The sequence below is a fragment of the Myxocyprinus asiaticus genome, chromosome 3 (assembly GCF_019703515.2).
Source record: "Myxocyprinus asiaticus isolate MX2 ecotype Aquarium Trade chromosome 3, UBuf_Myxa_2, whole genome shotgun sequence".
NCBI classification, from domain to species: domain Eukaryota; kingdom Metazoa; phylum Chordata; class Actinopteri; order Cypriniformes; family Catostomidae; genus Myxocyprinus; species Myxocyprinus asiaticus.
The window spans coordinates 54,149,220-54,163,736 of record NC_059346.1 but is presented as its reverse complement, the minus strand read 5'-3'; the positions used below and the strand labels follow the sequence as shown (position 1 = coordinate 54,163,736).

The 14,517-nt window shown below is 36.9% G+C and overlaps 1 protein-coding gene across 1 annotated transcript in view; it reads left to right on the top strand.

The window, feature by feature from the left end:
• tmc2a (transmembrane channel-like 2a) overlaps positions 1–8,519 on the top strand; it is a 29,485-nt gene extending 20,966 nt beyond the window's left edge. The window contains exons 12-20 of the mRNA XM_051677150.1: positions 2,032–2,211; positions 2,328–2,486; positions 2,865–2,993; positions 4,657–4,724; positions 4,923–5,162; positions 6,064–6,189; positions 6,296–6,374; positions 7,534–7,651; positions 8,308–8,519. Of these exons, the coding sequence (XP_051533110.1) occupies positions 2,032–2,211; positions 2,328–2,486; positions 2,865–2,993; positions 4,657–4,724; positions 4,923–5,162; positions 6,064–6,189; positions 6,296–6,374; positions 7,534–7,651; positions 8,308–8,519 (1,311 nt within the window). The remainder of the gene's footprint in view (positions 1–2,031; positions 2,212–2,327; positions 2,487–2,864; positions 2,994–4,656; positions 4,725–4,922; positions 5,163–6,063; positions 6,190–6,295; positions 6,375–7,533; positions 7,652–8,307) is intronic.
• Positions 8,520–14,517: the final 5,998 nt, after the last annotated feature.

The following is a 14,517-nucleotide window of genomic DNA, read 5'->3' as shown; positions in this document are numbered from 1 at the left end:
CTCAAGAGGAAACTGACATCTGGTTTTACGATATATGTACATAATCCAATATTATTTAGCGGCTTAAGCAAAAATCGATCAGCACATGTAATTTTTTTTTTTTTGCCCTCTTCCCCCTGTTTCACTTTGCATGTAAACTTTACCACCATTATTAACGGCTTATAACAAGTGCACAAGTGTTGTTCTCAAAACTGTTTACATTTTGATGTCAAAAGCAGATAATTACAAGTCTCATGTAATCACGGGTTTCTTACGTTGTTGGTTTTTTGAATAAGCTGTTTTTTGATAGTTATGACTCATAACTTATGAGCATCTTGCTGTGCATGTCACGCTCAGTGTCGGCTGGAAGAGGTGGCTGTTAAACTTACTGCTGCTTTTTCTGCCTCACAATTCCACCTATTTGCGCAGTGATGTCGGCATAAATAAAACTACATGTTTGATGTACTGTAGCACCAGGACATGACACCATTGTTTGGCAAATTCGACAAGCTGTACCGCTACAGTACAATCTACTTGGTGTTTGCCATTGATCTTCTCACCGACAGTATGTACTGGAAGTGTGTTGCTCTGTTTCCCTGTGAGCGCTCAGTGCCGCCTCTTGCGGGAGGAGACTGTTCCACAGCTCTCAATATTGCACTGATTGGTTTAAATTACACTATAATGTGTTTGTTTATGTATCGTACGATACATATGGTATTGTTTAGTGAGCATTGTATCGTACGATACAATGCGATACAATATTTTTTTTACACCCCTACTGGAGTAATATGCTCAGATGTTTTGATTCTGGTGAGAAGCATTTTGAATGAGCTGCAGCTGTCTAATGGTCTTTTTAGGAAGGCCGGCGAGGAGTCCATTGCAGTAGTCGACACTATAGGTGATGAATGCATGAACAAGTTTCTATTGACTGGATACGACACATTACATTTTTGCTATATTTTTGAGATGATAGGCTGATTTAGTTATTGCTTTGATATGACTACTGAAACTAAGGTCTGACTCCAAAATGACACCAAGATTCCTGACTTGATTTTTTAGACCCCTGGAGTCAAAGGGAATTTCACCTTTGTTGCCCAATACAATGACCTCTGTCTTGTCATTATTTAACTGTAGGAGGTTTCGGCACATCCAACTGGTAATTTCATCAATACACTGGCAAAGAGAGTCTGTCAAAATAATTGGGGCTGTAGTCATTTGGCGAGAGGGCTATGTCGATGTGGTTATCGTCTGCATAGTTATGGTACTCAATTTAGTTCTTTTTCATAATTTGGCCTAGTGAAAGCATATACAGGTTAAAAAAGAGTGGTGCCAGAAATAAACCTTGTGGGATTCCACACATCTTGGATGTCCACTTAAATTTATAGTTGCCTATGTTCACATAGTAACACCTCCCTTCTAGATACAACCTTAACCAGCTGAGGACCGTCCCAGAGTGCCCTACCCATTTTTCCAGTCTGTCTAGGAGTATGTTGTGGTCAACAGTGTTAAAAGCAGCAGTGAGATCTAGTAATACCAACACTATTATTTTGCCTGAATCAGTATTTAGACGAATATAATTTAGTTTCTTTATTACCGCTGTCTCTTTGCTGTGATGAGGTCAGAGACCAGACTGAAAATTGTCCAAGCCATTCAAGTTTAAGAATTTGTTGAGCTGACTGAAAACAACCTTTTCAATGATCTTGCCTATGAAAGGAAGATTTGAGATTGGTCTGTAGTTGTTAGAAATAATAAGTCAAGATTATTCCAAACTACTTTACTTGTTCTAACAATTTTTGCCTTTTAATGAGACTTTCCCCCCCCTTGTTTTACAATCACCGGACAGTTACACCACCTAGACATTGTTTACTTTAAGCCCCAGAAAAAATAATCTAAATGACTGACTCTGAAAAAATGTTTGTGTAAATTGCATTTTTAAACAGTATGCATAATAACTGTGCATGTACAATATCTTTGCATTTAAAGACATTGTCTGTAGAAATATTCCAATATGTGTAAAAGCCCAGCTAATGATGTAAATACCCTGTACCGCAGCTTGAGATCATCATGTCTCTGTTGGGTCTTGTGGGTCCGATGCTCTTTGAGACCATCGCTGAGCTGGAGGAATACCATCCTCGTATCGCTCTCAAGTGGCAGCTGGGACGTATATTTGCTCTCTTCCTTGGAAACCTCTACACATTCCTGCTGGCTTTGTTCGATGAGGTCAATGCTAAAGTAAGAACCCTTATGATGACAGTAAATCATTGCTTTTTAACATAATTAAGAATTTAATTATTATTAAATTATAAAATATACAGTATAATGAATAAAAACCTTTGTCTCTAATTAAGCTTGAAGAAGAGGATTCCATAAAGAATGCCAGCATTTGGTTCATAAAGGAATATTATGCCAACTTCACCGCCAATAATCCAAATTACACAGGCACTCCACCTCCTATGGACCCTTCTGATGTCATCAGAGGCCCGTGCTGGGAGACCACAGTGGGACTAGTAAAGTGTCACATACTCTTCCCAAACTATTCTAATCTGTAAAGCAAACAGAAGTTTAAAGGAATAGTTCACCCCCCCCCCCCCCCCAAAAAAAAAATAAATTCTGTCCTTACTCTTTGATGCAGGGTCAGAAATTAACAAAAGCTCTGATGGGACATCAAAAATGTCACAGAAAGCATTATAAAAGCACCACAAAGTTAATCCATATGACTTGTACATTATATTCAAAGTGTTCTGAAGTCATTCGATAGACCGATGAATAGACAGAAATTTAAGTAGTTATTCACTGATAATCTTCACCTTTGCTGCAGCTAACATTTGATTCATATTTGCTGATGTAAGCAAACCATTTACCTCTAATTACCATTTCTCTAACAGGAGTTTGTGAAGCTGACCATATCAGATATACAGGTGACGTATCTGACCATCCTGATCGGTGACTTCCTGAGAGCGCTGATTGTGCGTTTCCTGAATTACTGCTGGTGCTGGGACCTGGAGGCTGGCTGGGTGAGTCCAATAAACAGTCTCATCACAATCAGTAACAGTATACAGTTGAAGTCAGAAGTTTACATACACCTTAGCCAAATACATTTAAACTCAGTTTTTCACAATTCCTGACATTTAATCGTAGAAAACCTTCCCTGTCTTAGGTCAGTTAGGATCACTACTTTATTTTAAGAATGTGAAATGTCAGAATAATAGTAGAGAGAATGATTTATTTCAGCTTTTATTTATTTCATCACATTCCCAGTGGGTCAGAAGTTTACATACACCTTGTTAGTATTTGGTAGCATTGCCTTTAAATTGTTTAACTTGGGTCAAATGTTTGGGTAGCCTTCCACAAGCTTCTCACAATAAGTTGCTGGAATTTTGGTCCATTCCACCAGACAGAACTGGAGTAACTGAATCAGGTTTGGAGGTCTCCTTGCTCACACACGCTTTTTCAGTTCTGCCCACACATTTTCTATCAGATTGAGGGCAAGGCTTTGTGATGGCCACTCCAATACCTTGACTTTGTTGTCCTTAAGCCATTTTGACACAACTTTGGAGGTATGCTTGGAGTCATTGTCCATTTGTAAGACTTATTTGCGACGAGCTTTAAATTCATGGCTGATTTCTTGAGATGTTGCTTCAATATCCACATAATTTTCCTTCCTCATGATGCCATCTATTTGTGAAGTGCACCAGTCCCTCCTGCAGCAAAGCACCCCCACAACATGATGCTGCCACCCCCATGCTTCACGTTTGGGATGGTGTTCTTCAGCTTGCAAGCCTCACCCTTTTTCCTCCAAAAATAACAATGGTCATTATGGCCAAAAAGTTACATTTTTGTTTCATCAGACCACAGGACATTTCTCCAAAATGTAAGATCTTTGTCCCCATGTGCACATGCAAACTGTAGTCTGGCTTTTTTATGGTGGTTTAGGAGCATTGGCTTCTTCCTTGCTGAGCAGCCTTTCAGATTATGTCGATAAAGGACTCGTTTTACTGTGGATATAGATACTTGTCTACCTGTTTCCTCTAACATCTTCACAAGGTCCTTTGCTGTTGTTCTGGGATTGATTTGCACTTTTCGCACCAAACTACGTTCATCTCTAGGAGACAGAATGTGTTTCCTCCCTGAGCGGTATGATGGCTGCGTGGTCCATGGTGTTTATACTTGCATACTTTTGTTTGTACAGATGAACGTGGTACTTTCAGGCATTTTGAAATTGCTCCCAAGGATGAACCAGACTTGTGGAGGTCCACAAATGTTTTTCTAAGGTCTTGGCTGATTTCTTTTGATGTTCCTATGATGTCAAGCAAAAGGCACTGAGTTTGAAGGTAGGCCTTAAAATACATCCACAGGTACACCTCCAGTTCAGTACACCTCCTATCAGAAGCTAATTGGCTAATTGTCTAAAGGCTTGACATCATTTTCTGGAATTTTCCAAGCTGCTTAAATGCACAGTTAACTCAGTATATGTAAACTTCTGACCCACTGGAATTGTGATATTGTCAATTAAAAGTGAAACAATCTGTCTGTAAACAATTGTAGGAAAAATAACTTGTGTCATGCACGAAGTCTTCAACCTAAGTGTACAGGTATGTAAACTTCTAACTTCAGCTGGTATGTAGCCAATCAGAGCCATTTCAGGTTTTCATAACTAACAACTTCTTTCATTCCCAGCCTTCCTATGGTGAATTTGACATAAGCGGCAATGTACTCGGTTTGGTTTTCAACCAAGGAATGATCTGGTAGGATCTGTAGTAAAGACTTTTAAAGCTTTTTATCTTGAGGTGACTTCCCTTTTTTATTTGAGATGTAACTCCTTACAAAAGGCATCTTAATTACCATTAACTCGACATTGGATCCCTGTATACCAAAATGTAGAATTAGCCACCATACTGTACTGTACCTCAGTAGATATCCTGCTATTTATCTTTGTTTGTCAGGATGGGGGCGTTCTACGCTCCTGGTCTGGTGGGCATCAATGTTCTGCGTCTTCTGTCCTCCATGTACTACCAGTGCTGGGCTGTAATGGCCTGTAATGTCCCTCACGAGAGAGTCTTTAAAGCTTCCAAATCCAATAACTTCTACATGGGCCTGTTACTGCTCATCCTCTTCCTGAGTCTCCTGCCTGTGGTTTACACCATCATGTCTTTACCTCCTTCCTTTGACTGTGGACCCTTCAGGTGATGAGCTCAAGCAAACACATTTAAAGGAATAGTTCACCCAAAAATGAAAATTCTCTTATCATTTATTCATCCTCATGCCATGCCAGATGTGAATGACTTTCTTTCTTCAGCAGAACACAAACAATTTTTTTAGAAGAATATTTTAGCTCTGTAGGTAAAATGCAAGTGAATGGTGTCCAGACTTTTGTAGCTACAAAAATCACATAAAGGAAAGATAAAAGTAATCCATACGACTCCAGTAGTAAAATCCATGTATTCAGAAGTGATATGATAAGTGTGGGTGAGAAACAGAACATTATTTAAATAATTGTTTACTCTAAATCTCCACTTTCACTTTCACTTTCAGATGTTTCTATATTTAGACTAAAAAGGACTGTTTCTCTCCCATATCTATCAGATCACTTCTGAAGACATGTATTTTACCACTGGAGTCATATGCATTACTTGCATGCTGCTTTTTTGTGCTTTTTGGAGCTTTTGGCCACCTTTCACTTGCATTGTAAGGACCTACAGAGCTGAAATATTCTTCTAAAAATCTTGGTTTGTGTTCTGCTGAAGTAAGAAAGTCATACACATCTTAGATAGCATGAGAGAGAGTGAATAATGAGAGAATTTTCATTTTGGGGTGAACTGTTCCTTAAATTCACAAGGACAAGATGCTTTATAATTTGGCCACCTCTGCTACTATTGGATGAGGTGTGTCAGAGCTGGCATATTCAGCTTTTATGTGGTATTGCATCTTTACACAGAATCTTGAGGTGACACATAGCAACATAAAGGTCATATTTCACCCCAAAAGCAAAAGAAAGAAAAATTCCCAGTTGTTCCACCGTCAACGGTTCTGCTTACACACAGTTAAATGTGAACAAACTAATTTATTTGTTCCTTGTTACCACAGTGGCAAGGAAAAAATGATTGATGTTGTCATGGAAACCATTGATTTGGATTTACCAGCATTCATGGGGACGCTCCTTGGCTACGTAGCAAACCCCGGGCTTATTATAGCTGCAGTGCTGCTCATGGTGTGAGTGAATTATTGTAAACTTCATTATCACATAAAAAGGACGTCAGCTGATTTGTAACCAGTAAAATCCATTTGATAATGAATTTTTAGCATGGGTTTCTTACAGCCTGGCCATATACTACCTGAATGCAGTGTCAGAGGCCTACAAGAACTCCAACATGGAGCTAAAAAAGAAGATGCAGATGGTTAGTGGTCTCTATGTTGCACAAGATGCACAGCAATGCATGCCAAGATTTATTATGGGAGATATTTATTTAAAGGATAATCCGGGTTCAATACAAGTTAAGCTCAATCAACAGCATTTGTGGCATAATGTTGATTAACACAAAAATTAATTTTGACTCGCCTCTCCTTTTCTTTAAAAAAAAATACAAAATCTGGGTTACAGTGAGGCAGTTAAAATGGAAATGAATGTGGCCAGTTCACAAACATTAAAATACGGGAGGGTAGAGTCACATGGGGTAAACTCCTCGGGGTCGCTAAAATGTGGTTCGTTCTCGGTGGGGCGCGTGGTGAGTTGAGCGTGGTTGCCGTGGTGGATGGCGTGAAGCCTCCACACGCGCTATGTCTCCATGGCAACGCGCTCAACAAGCCACGTGATAAGATGCGCGGGTTGACAGTCTCAGACGCGGAGGCAACTGGGATTCGTCCTCCACCACCCAAACTGAGGTGAATCACTACGTGACCACGAGGACTTAAAAGCACATTGGGATTTGGCCATTCCAAATTGGGAGAAAAAAAAAAAAAAAACAATATGCATGTTATCATGATTTTACTTACTAACCTTTTCTGTGTAAAGTTATGGCCAATATTACAACTGCGTTGCACGACAATGTCAACAAACCCTAAAATGATTGTAAACTTTACAGCTCAAATAATACATGAGTTTTAACAGAAGAATAAATGTAAGTGCTTTTATAAAATTATAAGCTTCACATTTCTGCCTTTAAACCCTCCAAAAATTGGACCCATTCACTTCCATTGGAAGTGACTCACTGTAATGTTGATTTGTTTTTTTGGCCTTTTGTAGGCTTTTTAGTGTTAGTGGAGAGGAGAGGAAAGGAAATGACAGGGGAGAAGAGTGGGAAAGGACCTCACAAGCCAGGACTCAAACTCAGGTCACCCACAATGCATCAGCACCACATGTTATGAGCGCAGCCCGCTAGGCTACGGCTCTGACAGTAACTTCAGTTTTTTTTAAAGGAGGGACGAGTCAAACATATTTTTTTGTGGTAATCAATATTATGCCACAAATGCTGTTGATTGAGCTTAACTTGTATTGAACTCAGAATATTCCTTTAATTACTTAGTCATTATTATTTTCTAATGCAAATGCATTTTTAGGCAAGAGATGAGGAGAAGAACAGACGAAATAACAAAGACAGCACTAACCAGGTGATGAAGGACCTGGAGGATCTACTTCCCAATCGCTCTCAATTCTCCTCTCAGGAGAATAGCACAGGTGCCTATCTTAAAGGAGTAGTTAACCCAAAAATGAAAATGCGTCAAAATTTACTCACCCCAGGGCCGGCTCCATTCACAGTGGCATTTTTAGTGTTACAGCACAAGTTCTTCTCTCATATGAACACATAACTAACGTAAAAATTTCACTGAAAAATGAGTAAAAAATAAATAAATAAAAAATCGAGTAAAAACATATCATATAGCTTCAGGAGACTTGGAATATGATGCAAGAGTCACATTTACTACTTTTATGATACTTTTGGGATACTTTTGTGAGCTTTAAAGAGAGTCACTATCCACCGCCATTGTATTGAAAAGATGGACTGGGATATTCATTAAAATTTCTCTTTTTGTGTTCTGCGTAAGAAAGATAGTCCCACAGGTTTGCAACGAAATGAGGATGAGTAAATTATGTAAGAATTTTAATTTCTGGGTACCATTTCCTTCTGACCAATCCTAGCTTAGCAACTGTTGCCCTTCATATTATCAGACAAGGGCTATGTTTGAAATGTATTACTAGCTTACTACTTACTGAATACTAATACCAAGGTTCCGGAGCTTAAAGAAGGGTCAGTTATGTTGATTTTTCTCTTTAGTTTGTGCATTTGTACAGTTTACCTAAAAGCTACTGGTATCTGTCTATTTTCACCTTAGACAAAAAACCTGACCAGGGTGGGAGATCTCCAAAAGTGAAACCAGGCACAGCTGGAGACGGTGTGCGTCTGCAGAAAGATGTGTCACTCGCATCAGCCAATCCTAATGGCCGGGGGCCTGTGACTCGTGCGCCAGGCCCAAGGGGACATGGTCCTCTACCTGGCCAACCAGGGGCCAGCAGGGGCCAAGGGCCTCCCCCTAGACGCCAGTAATGATTGATCCATTCTATATTGTGTGCACTGAATATCTATACTCTCTAAAATAAATGTATGTAATCCTGCTTTAAAAGTGGCATTGGTTGTTTTTCTAGACAAAAGAATGTTTAAAATGATTACATTTTTTTGCAACTGGAAATACTTTATGTAAATGTAATTGCATCATACATTTTTGCATTGCGAATTTCAAATGTAATTGAGAAAGTTTTTTTAAAAAGGTTGGGAAAGATGTCAGATTAGGGTAATTTGGCAAAATGCACTGTACAACTCATTTGTACAGTGGCACCAAAAAGAATTTCAATGCATTAGATAACAAAATATCAATCCAAGTAGCAAACAAGTGTGCAAACAAATGATGCTAGACCGGCAGAACTAACTTAATTTTTCTAAGCCATTTTTGAAATGACTTTTAACCAAATGGTCCAAAGGTGATATTTAATGGATGTTCAAAGTCATTTCGCCTCAAGTACACACTGGTGCCCTAGTAGAGTAACCACACGTGTAGTTCATCACATTAACTATGAACACGTTCCATTAATATCTTACCAGAAAGTGTTCATTTTGAACAGTGTATCTCTTTTCTGTAATATTACATTTAACCCTTAAATGCATGGGTGTTTTGCCAAGCATTATTACATAGCTTGGGTCTTTAGTGATCTACAAAATGCCCAGTTAGTGAAATTTTTAAAAACATTTTCAAGACAATTAGAAAAAAACTAAATAGAATATATTCTGTTATATTTTGATGTTTTCTTTTTCATGGAGATGATGTAACAAAATGTGGCTAAAGGCACACCTTAATTAAAATTATTTTTTTTTTTGTTTGTTTTTTTTTTTGGTCACAACATTTTTTATTGAATATTGATGGAGCAACATAATTTGTGTGAAAAGAAATTAGGAAGAAGGTTGTTTTGATTAAAAATTATTATTATTATTTTTTTAAAGATGTTGAGACACTTGGGATAATAGGCCCCCGTGGGGGAATAAAGTGATATTGTGTAAATATAGGGACACTTATTGTAGGGCAAATTTTGTCAACTTAGGCAAAATGTTAAAACTGATTAAATATCAGATCAAATTACCTCAAAATCAAAATGAGACATTTCATGCAGTGATCTCATGAATCAGGAATATTTTGCAGTGCATAGTGACAAACAATTGTTTAAAAAAGTACTTTGGAGGTTTTTGTTGCAGTTTAATGTCTTGGGAGAAAATCAAATCAAAAGTGCCTTTTACTTTGGGGGGAATTTAGCCCCATTGTACCCTACACTTCATCAAATAGCAATGTCAAATGAAAATCAAGTCAATTACTGAAACAACAGCGCCACCTTGAGGAACAAATAGCATGTATAATACTGAATGTTTGTAAACACACAAATGGGATACTGATAATTCCCCATTGTTGCACAGAATATCAACATGATATAGTAATCATTTGTATGAATATAGCACTCATTTGTCTTGTAATAAACAAAGAAATACTGTAGATATCCTTTGATAGTAAACTTATATAGATTAAAATAATCACAAAACAATGATTTCTGGAAACTCATATATATTTTTTGATAATATTACAATTCTTGGGTCTTGGGTCACTAATGACCCTATACAATTTTGGTAATCAAGCAGTTATAAAAAATATAGTTTTTGCAATTTGGCTTTTTTTTTTTTTTTTTATGTTATTGTTACACTATTCGTAAGAGAAATGTTGAGGAAAACATGGATGAGGTAAAGGGGTGGAATGAGGTCCAGGTCACTAAAGACCAGAGGTATGCATTTCAGGGGTAAATGTGTCCAAATATTTATTTGTGACACTGTATGTGTTTAATTCTAAATTTAAAAGAAATCACTGCATATACTGTATATACCTGTTGTACAACTGAACTAATATTTTTAAAGATACTGTTGTCTATTTAACGGCGGATGATATATACTGTGTTGTCTTTTATAATAAATAAAAAAATCTGAAATGTGTGCAGTCATTCCCTAACTAAGCAATAGTTGAGCATTATAAAGAGACATTGCTAATGATCAGACCCATATGGAATCAACAGACTTTTTTTTTTTTGCAACATTTGATGTGATTTTGGGGGAAAATCTGTGGAATTCTGCAGAATGGGTTTAAACATGGTAAAATGTGTTACATTTACTCTGCAGAGCAGGAATCTTCAGAGCTTGTTTTGGAGCTCAGTGGCTGGAGATGCCATGTGGGCCTGCTTATGTGGAAAACATTTCACAGAAGAAAACATTTATTTCTCTGTTGCGTTGAGTGCCCAACTGATTTTGAATGTTTCTGCATTTTTCCATTTCTATTGTGTGAAATTAGGACGATACAAACTGGCACCGAGTATACAGTATATGTTTTTTTCCCCAAACCTCTTATTTTATTGTCTGTTCTGTCACCTAATAATAACACAAATGTCTTAACTCAGCTTGTGACATCTGTAGTATGTGAGAGCTCTGGCTACTGAAGGAATAGTTCACCCCAAAATAAACATTCTGTCTTAATTTACTTGCCTCATGAAACTTCAAACATAAATAACTGTCTTTCTTCCATGGAACATTAAAGGATAAATTCAGAACAATTTTCCTTTACATACAATGCAAGCAAAAAAATGCAAGCACCATAGGAGCTTTGTGTGAGCAACAGATCGACATTCAAGTTATTACTCACTTTAATCTAAAAATGTTCCCCTCCAATGCAGCTCTCAAATCTGTTTGGCTACAAGACAGGTTAGAACCAATGGCGTTTGGTATCATTCAATTTAAACCTGCCACAATAAGTCTTTGCATGCCATTTTTTGAATATCAGCAAACAATTTGAGAACTGTGACAGAGAGGTACATTTTCAATGAATAACAACTTACATTTTGGTCTGTTCCTCCCACAAAGCTATTATAACATTATTTTTGTTTTTTGTTTTTACTTTTTGGAGTTTGACAGACATTGATCACTTAATGCTTGCATTGCATAGGCAAGAGCAGTGTGGACATTCTTCAAAATATCTCCTTTTGTGTTCCACAGAAGTCTGGAACAACATCACAATGAGAGAACTGATTTTCAGTTTTTTGGGTGAATTATCCCTTTAACTATATTCCTATTGCCATAATCAAAGAGGCAATTTCCACAAGCTCATCTAACTCATAAATTATAGCGCATCTGAGTACCGTTGAACCTATAATTGTGCAAGAATAGTTTAAAGCATCTGCACCATCTTGTGCAACATCTAGTTAACAATAGTAGTCTACTGATAGGGATTTACCAATGGCCAATGCTGATATTATAAGGAGCAGGTCGATATACAAATAATACAATGGCAATTAAGATGTAAGCAAAATCACTCATTATATATGAAAATATCAGCTGTTTAATTAGTCTAGCCGATATATCAATATGATAAAATCGGTAGCAGCTTTAATGTGATCATTTAGAAAAATTGGCAAATATCATCTGTTTAATTAGTCTAGCTGATATATTGGTATGATAGAATCGGTAGCAGCCCTGATGTGCTAATTATTTTTTTGGGGGGAAAATATCAGCTGTTTAATTAGTCTGGCTGATATATTGGTATGATAGAATCAGTAGCAGCCCTGAAGCGATGATTTAATAAAATGGCCAAATATCAGCTGTTCAATTAGTCTGGCCGATATATTGGAATGTTATAATTGGTAGCAGCCCTGATGCAGTAATCTCAAAATGGCCAAATATCTGCTGTTTAATCAGTCTGGCTGATATATTGGTATGATAGAATCAGTAGCAGCCCTGAAGCAATGATTTAAAAAAATGGCCAAATATCAGCTGTTTAATTAATCTGGCCAACATATCGATATGATCGAATCTGTAGCAGCCCTAAAGCATTAATCTTTTAAAAAATTGCCAAATATCTGCTGTTTAAATAGTCTGTCCATTATATCGATATGATAGAATTAGTAGCAGCCCTGATGCATTAATTAAAAAAATGAGAAAATATCGGCTGTTTGATTAGTCTAGCCGATATATCGGTATGATACAATTGGTAGCAGCCCAGCTGTGATAATCTAAAAATGGCTAAATATCCACTGTTTAATCAGTCTGGACGATATATTGATATGATAGAAACGGTAGCAGCCCTGATGCGTTAATTAAAAAAATGGGCAAATATTGTCTGTTTAATCAGTCTGGCCAATATATCGATATGATAGAATCGGTAGCAGCTCTAATGTGTTAATTACAAAAAATGGGCAAATTTTGGCTGTTAATTAGTCTGGTTGATATATCGGAATGTTCTAATTTGTAGCAGCCTAGATGAGATAATCTCAAAATGGCCAAATACCAGCTGTTTAATCAGTCTGGCCGATATATCGATATGATAAACTCGGTAGCAGCTCTAATGTGATCGTTTAAAAAGATTGGCAAATATCATCTGTTTCATTAGTCTAGCCGATATATCGATATAATAGAATCGGTAGCAGCTCTAATGCGTTAATTACAAAAAATGAGCAAATTTCGGCTGTTAATTAGTCTGGTTGATATATCGGAATGTTCTAATTTGTAGCAGCCTAGATGAGATAATCTCAAAATGGCCAAATACCAGCTGTTTAATCAGTCTGGCCGATATATCGATATGATAAACTCGGTAGCAGCTCTAATGTGATCGTTTAAAAAGATTGGCAAATATCATCTGTTTCATTAGTCTAGCCGATATATCGATATAATAGAATCGGTAGCAGCTCTAATGCGTTAATTACAAAAAATGGGCAAATTTCGGCTGTTAATTAGTCTGGTTGATATATCAGAATGTTCTAATTTGTAGCAGCCTAGATGAGATAATCTCAAAATGGCCAAATACCAGCTGTTTAATCAGTCTGGCTGAAATATATCGATATGATAGAATTGATAGCAACCCAGATACGATAATCTCAAAATGGCCAAATATTGGCTGTTTTATCAGTCTGGCTGATATATTGATATGATAAAATTGGTAGCAGCTCTAATGTGACTATTTAAAAAAATTGGCAAATATTATCTGTTTAATTAGTCTAGCCGATATATCGATATGATAGAATCGGTAACAGCCCTGATGCGTTAATTGAATTTTTTTTGAAAATATCGGCTGTTCAATTGTCTGGCCGATATATCGGTATTATACGATTGGTAGAAGCCCAGATGCGTTAATCTGAAAATGGCCAAATATCGGTTGTTTAATCAGTCTGGCTGATATATCGATATGATAGAATAGGTAGCAGCCCTGATGTGTTAATCAAAAAAATTTGAAAATATCGGCTGTTTAATTAGTCTGGCCAATATATAGGTATGATAGAAACGGTAGCAGCCCAGATGCGTTCATTTAAATTTTTTGGGAAAATATCGGCTGTTTAATTCGTCTGACCGATATATCGGTATGATACAATTGGTAGCAGCCCACCTGCAATAATCTCAAAATGGCCAAATATCACTGTTTAATTCGTCTGACCGATATATCGGTATGATACAATTGGTAGCAGCCCACCTGCAATAATCTCAAAATGGCCAAATATCACTGTTTAATAAGTCTGGCCGATATATCGATATGATAGAATCAGTAGCAGCCCTGAAGCATTCATTTAAAAAAATGGCCAAATATCAGCTGTTTAATTAGTCTGGCCGATATATCGGAATCTTATAATTGGTAGCAGTCTTGAAGCGTTCATTTTTAAAAATAGGCAAATATCAGCTGTTTAATTAGTCTGGCCGATATATCGATATGATAGAATCAGAAGCAGCCCTGTAGCGTTAATTAAAAAAAAAAAAATGGCCAAATATTGGCTGTTTAATCAGTCTGGCTGATATATCGATATGATAGAATTTGTAGCAACTCTAATGTGTTCAAATATAAAAAAATAAAATTAATAAAATTAAAATAAAAAAATGGCCAAATATAGCTGTTTAATTAGTCTGGCTGATATAGTGATATGACATAATCAGTAGCAGCTCTAACACGATAATAAAAAAAAAATGGGCAAATATCAGCTGTTTA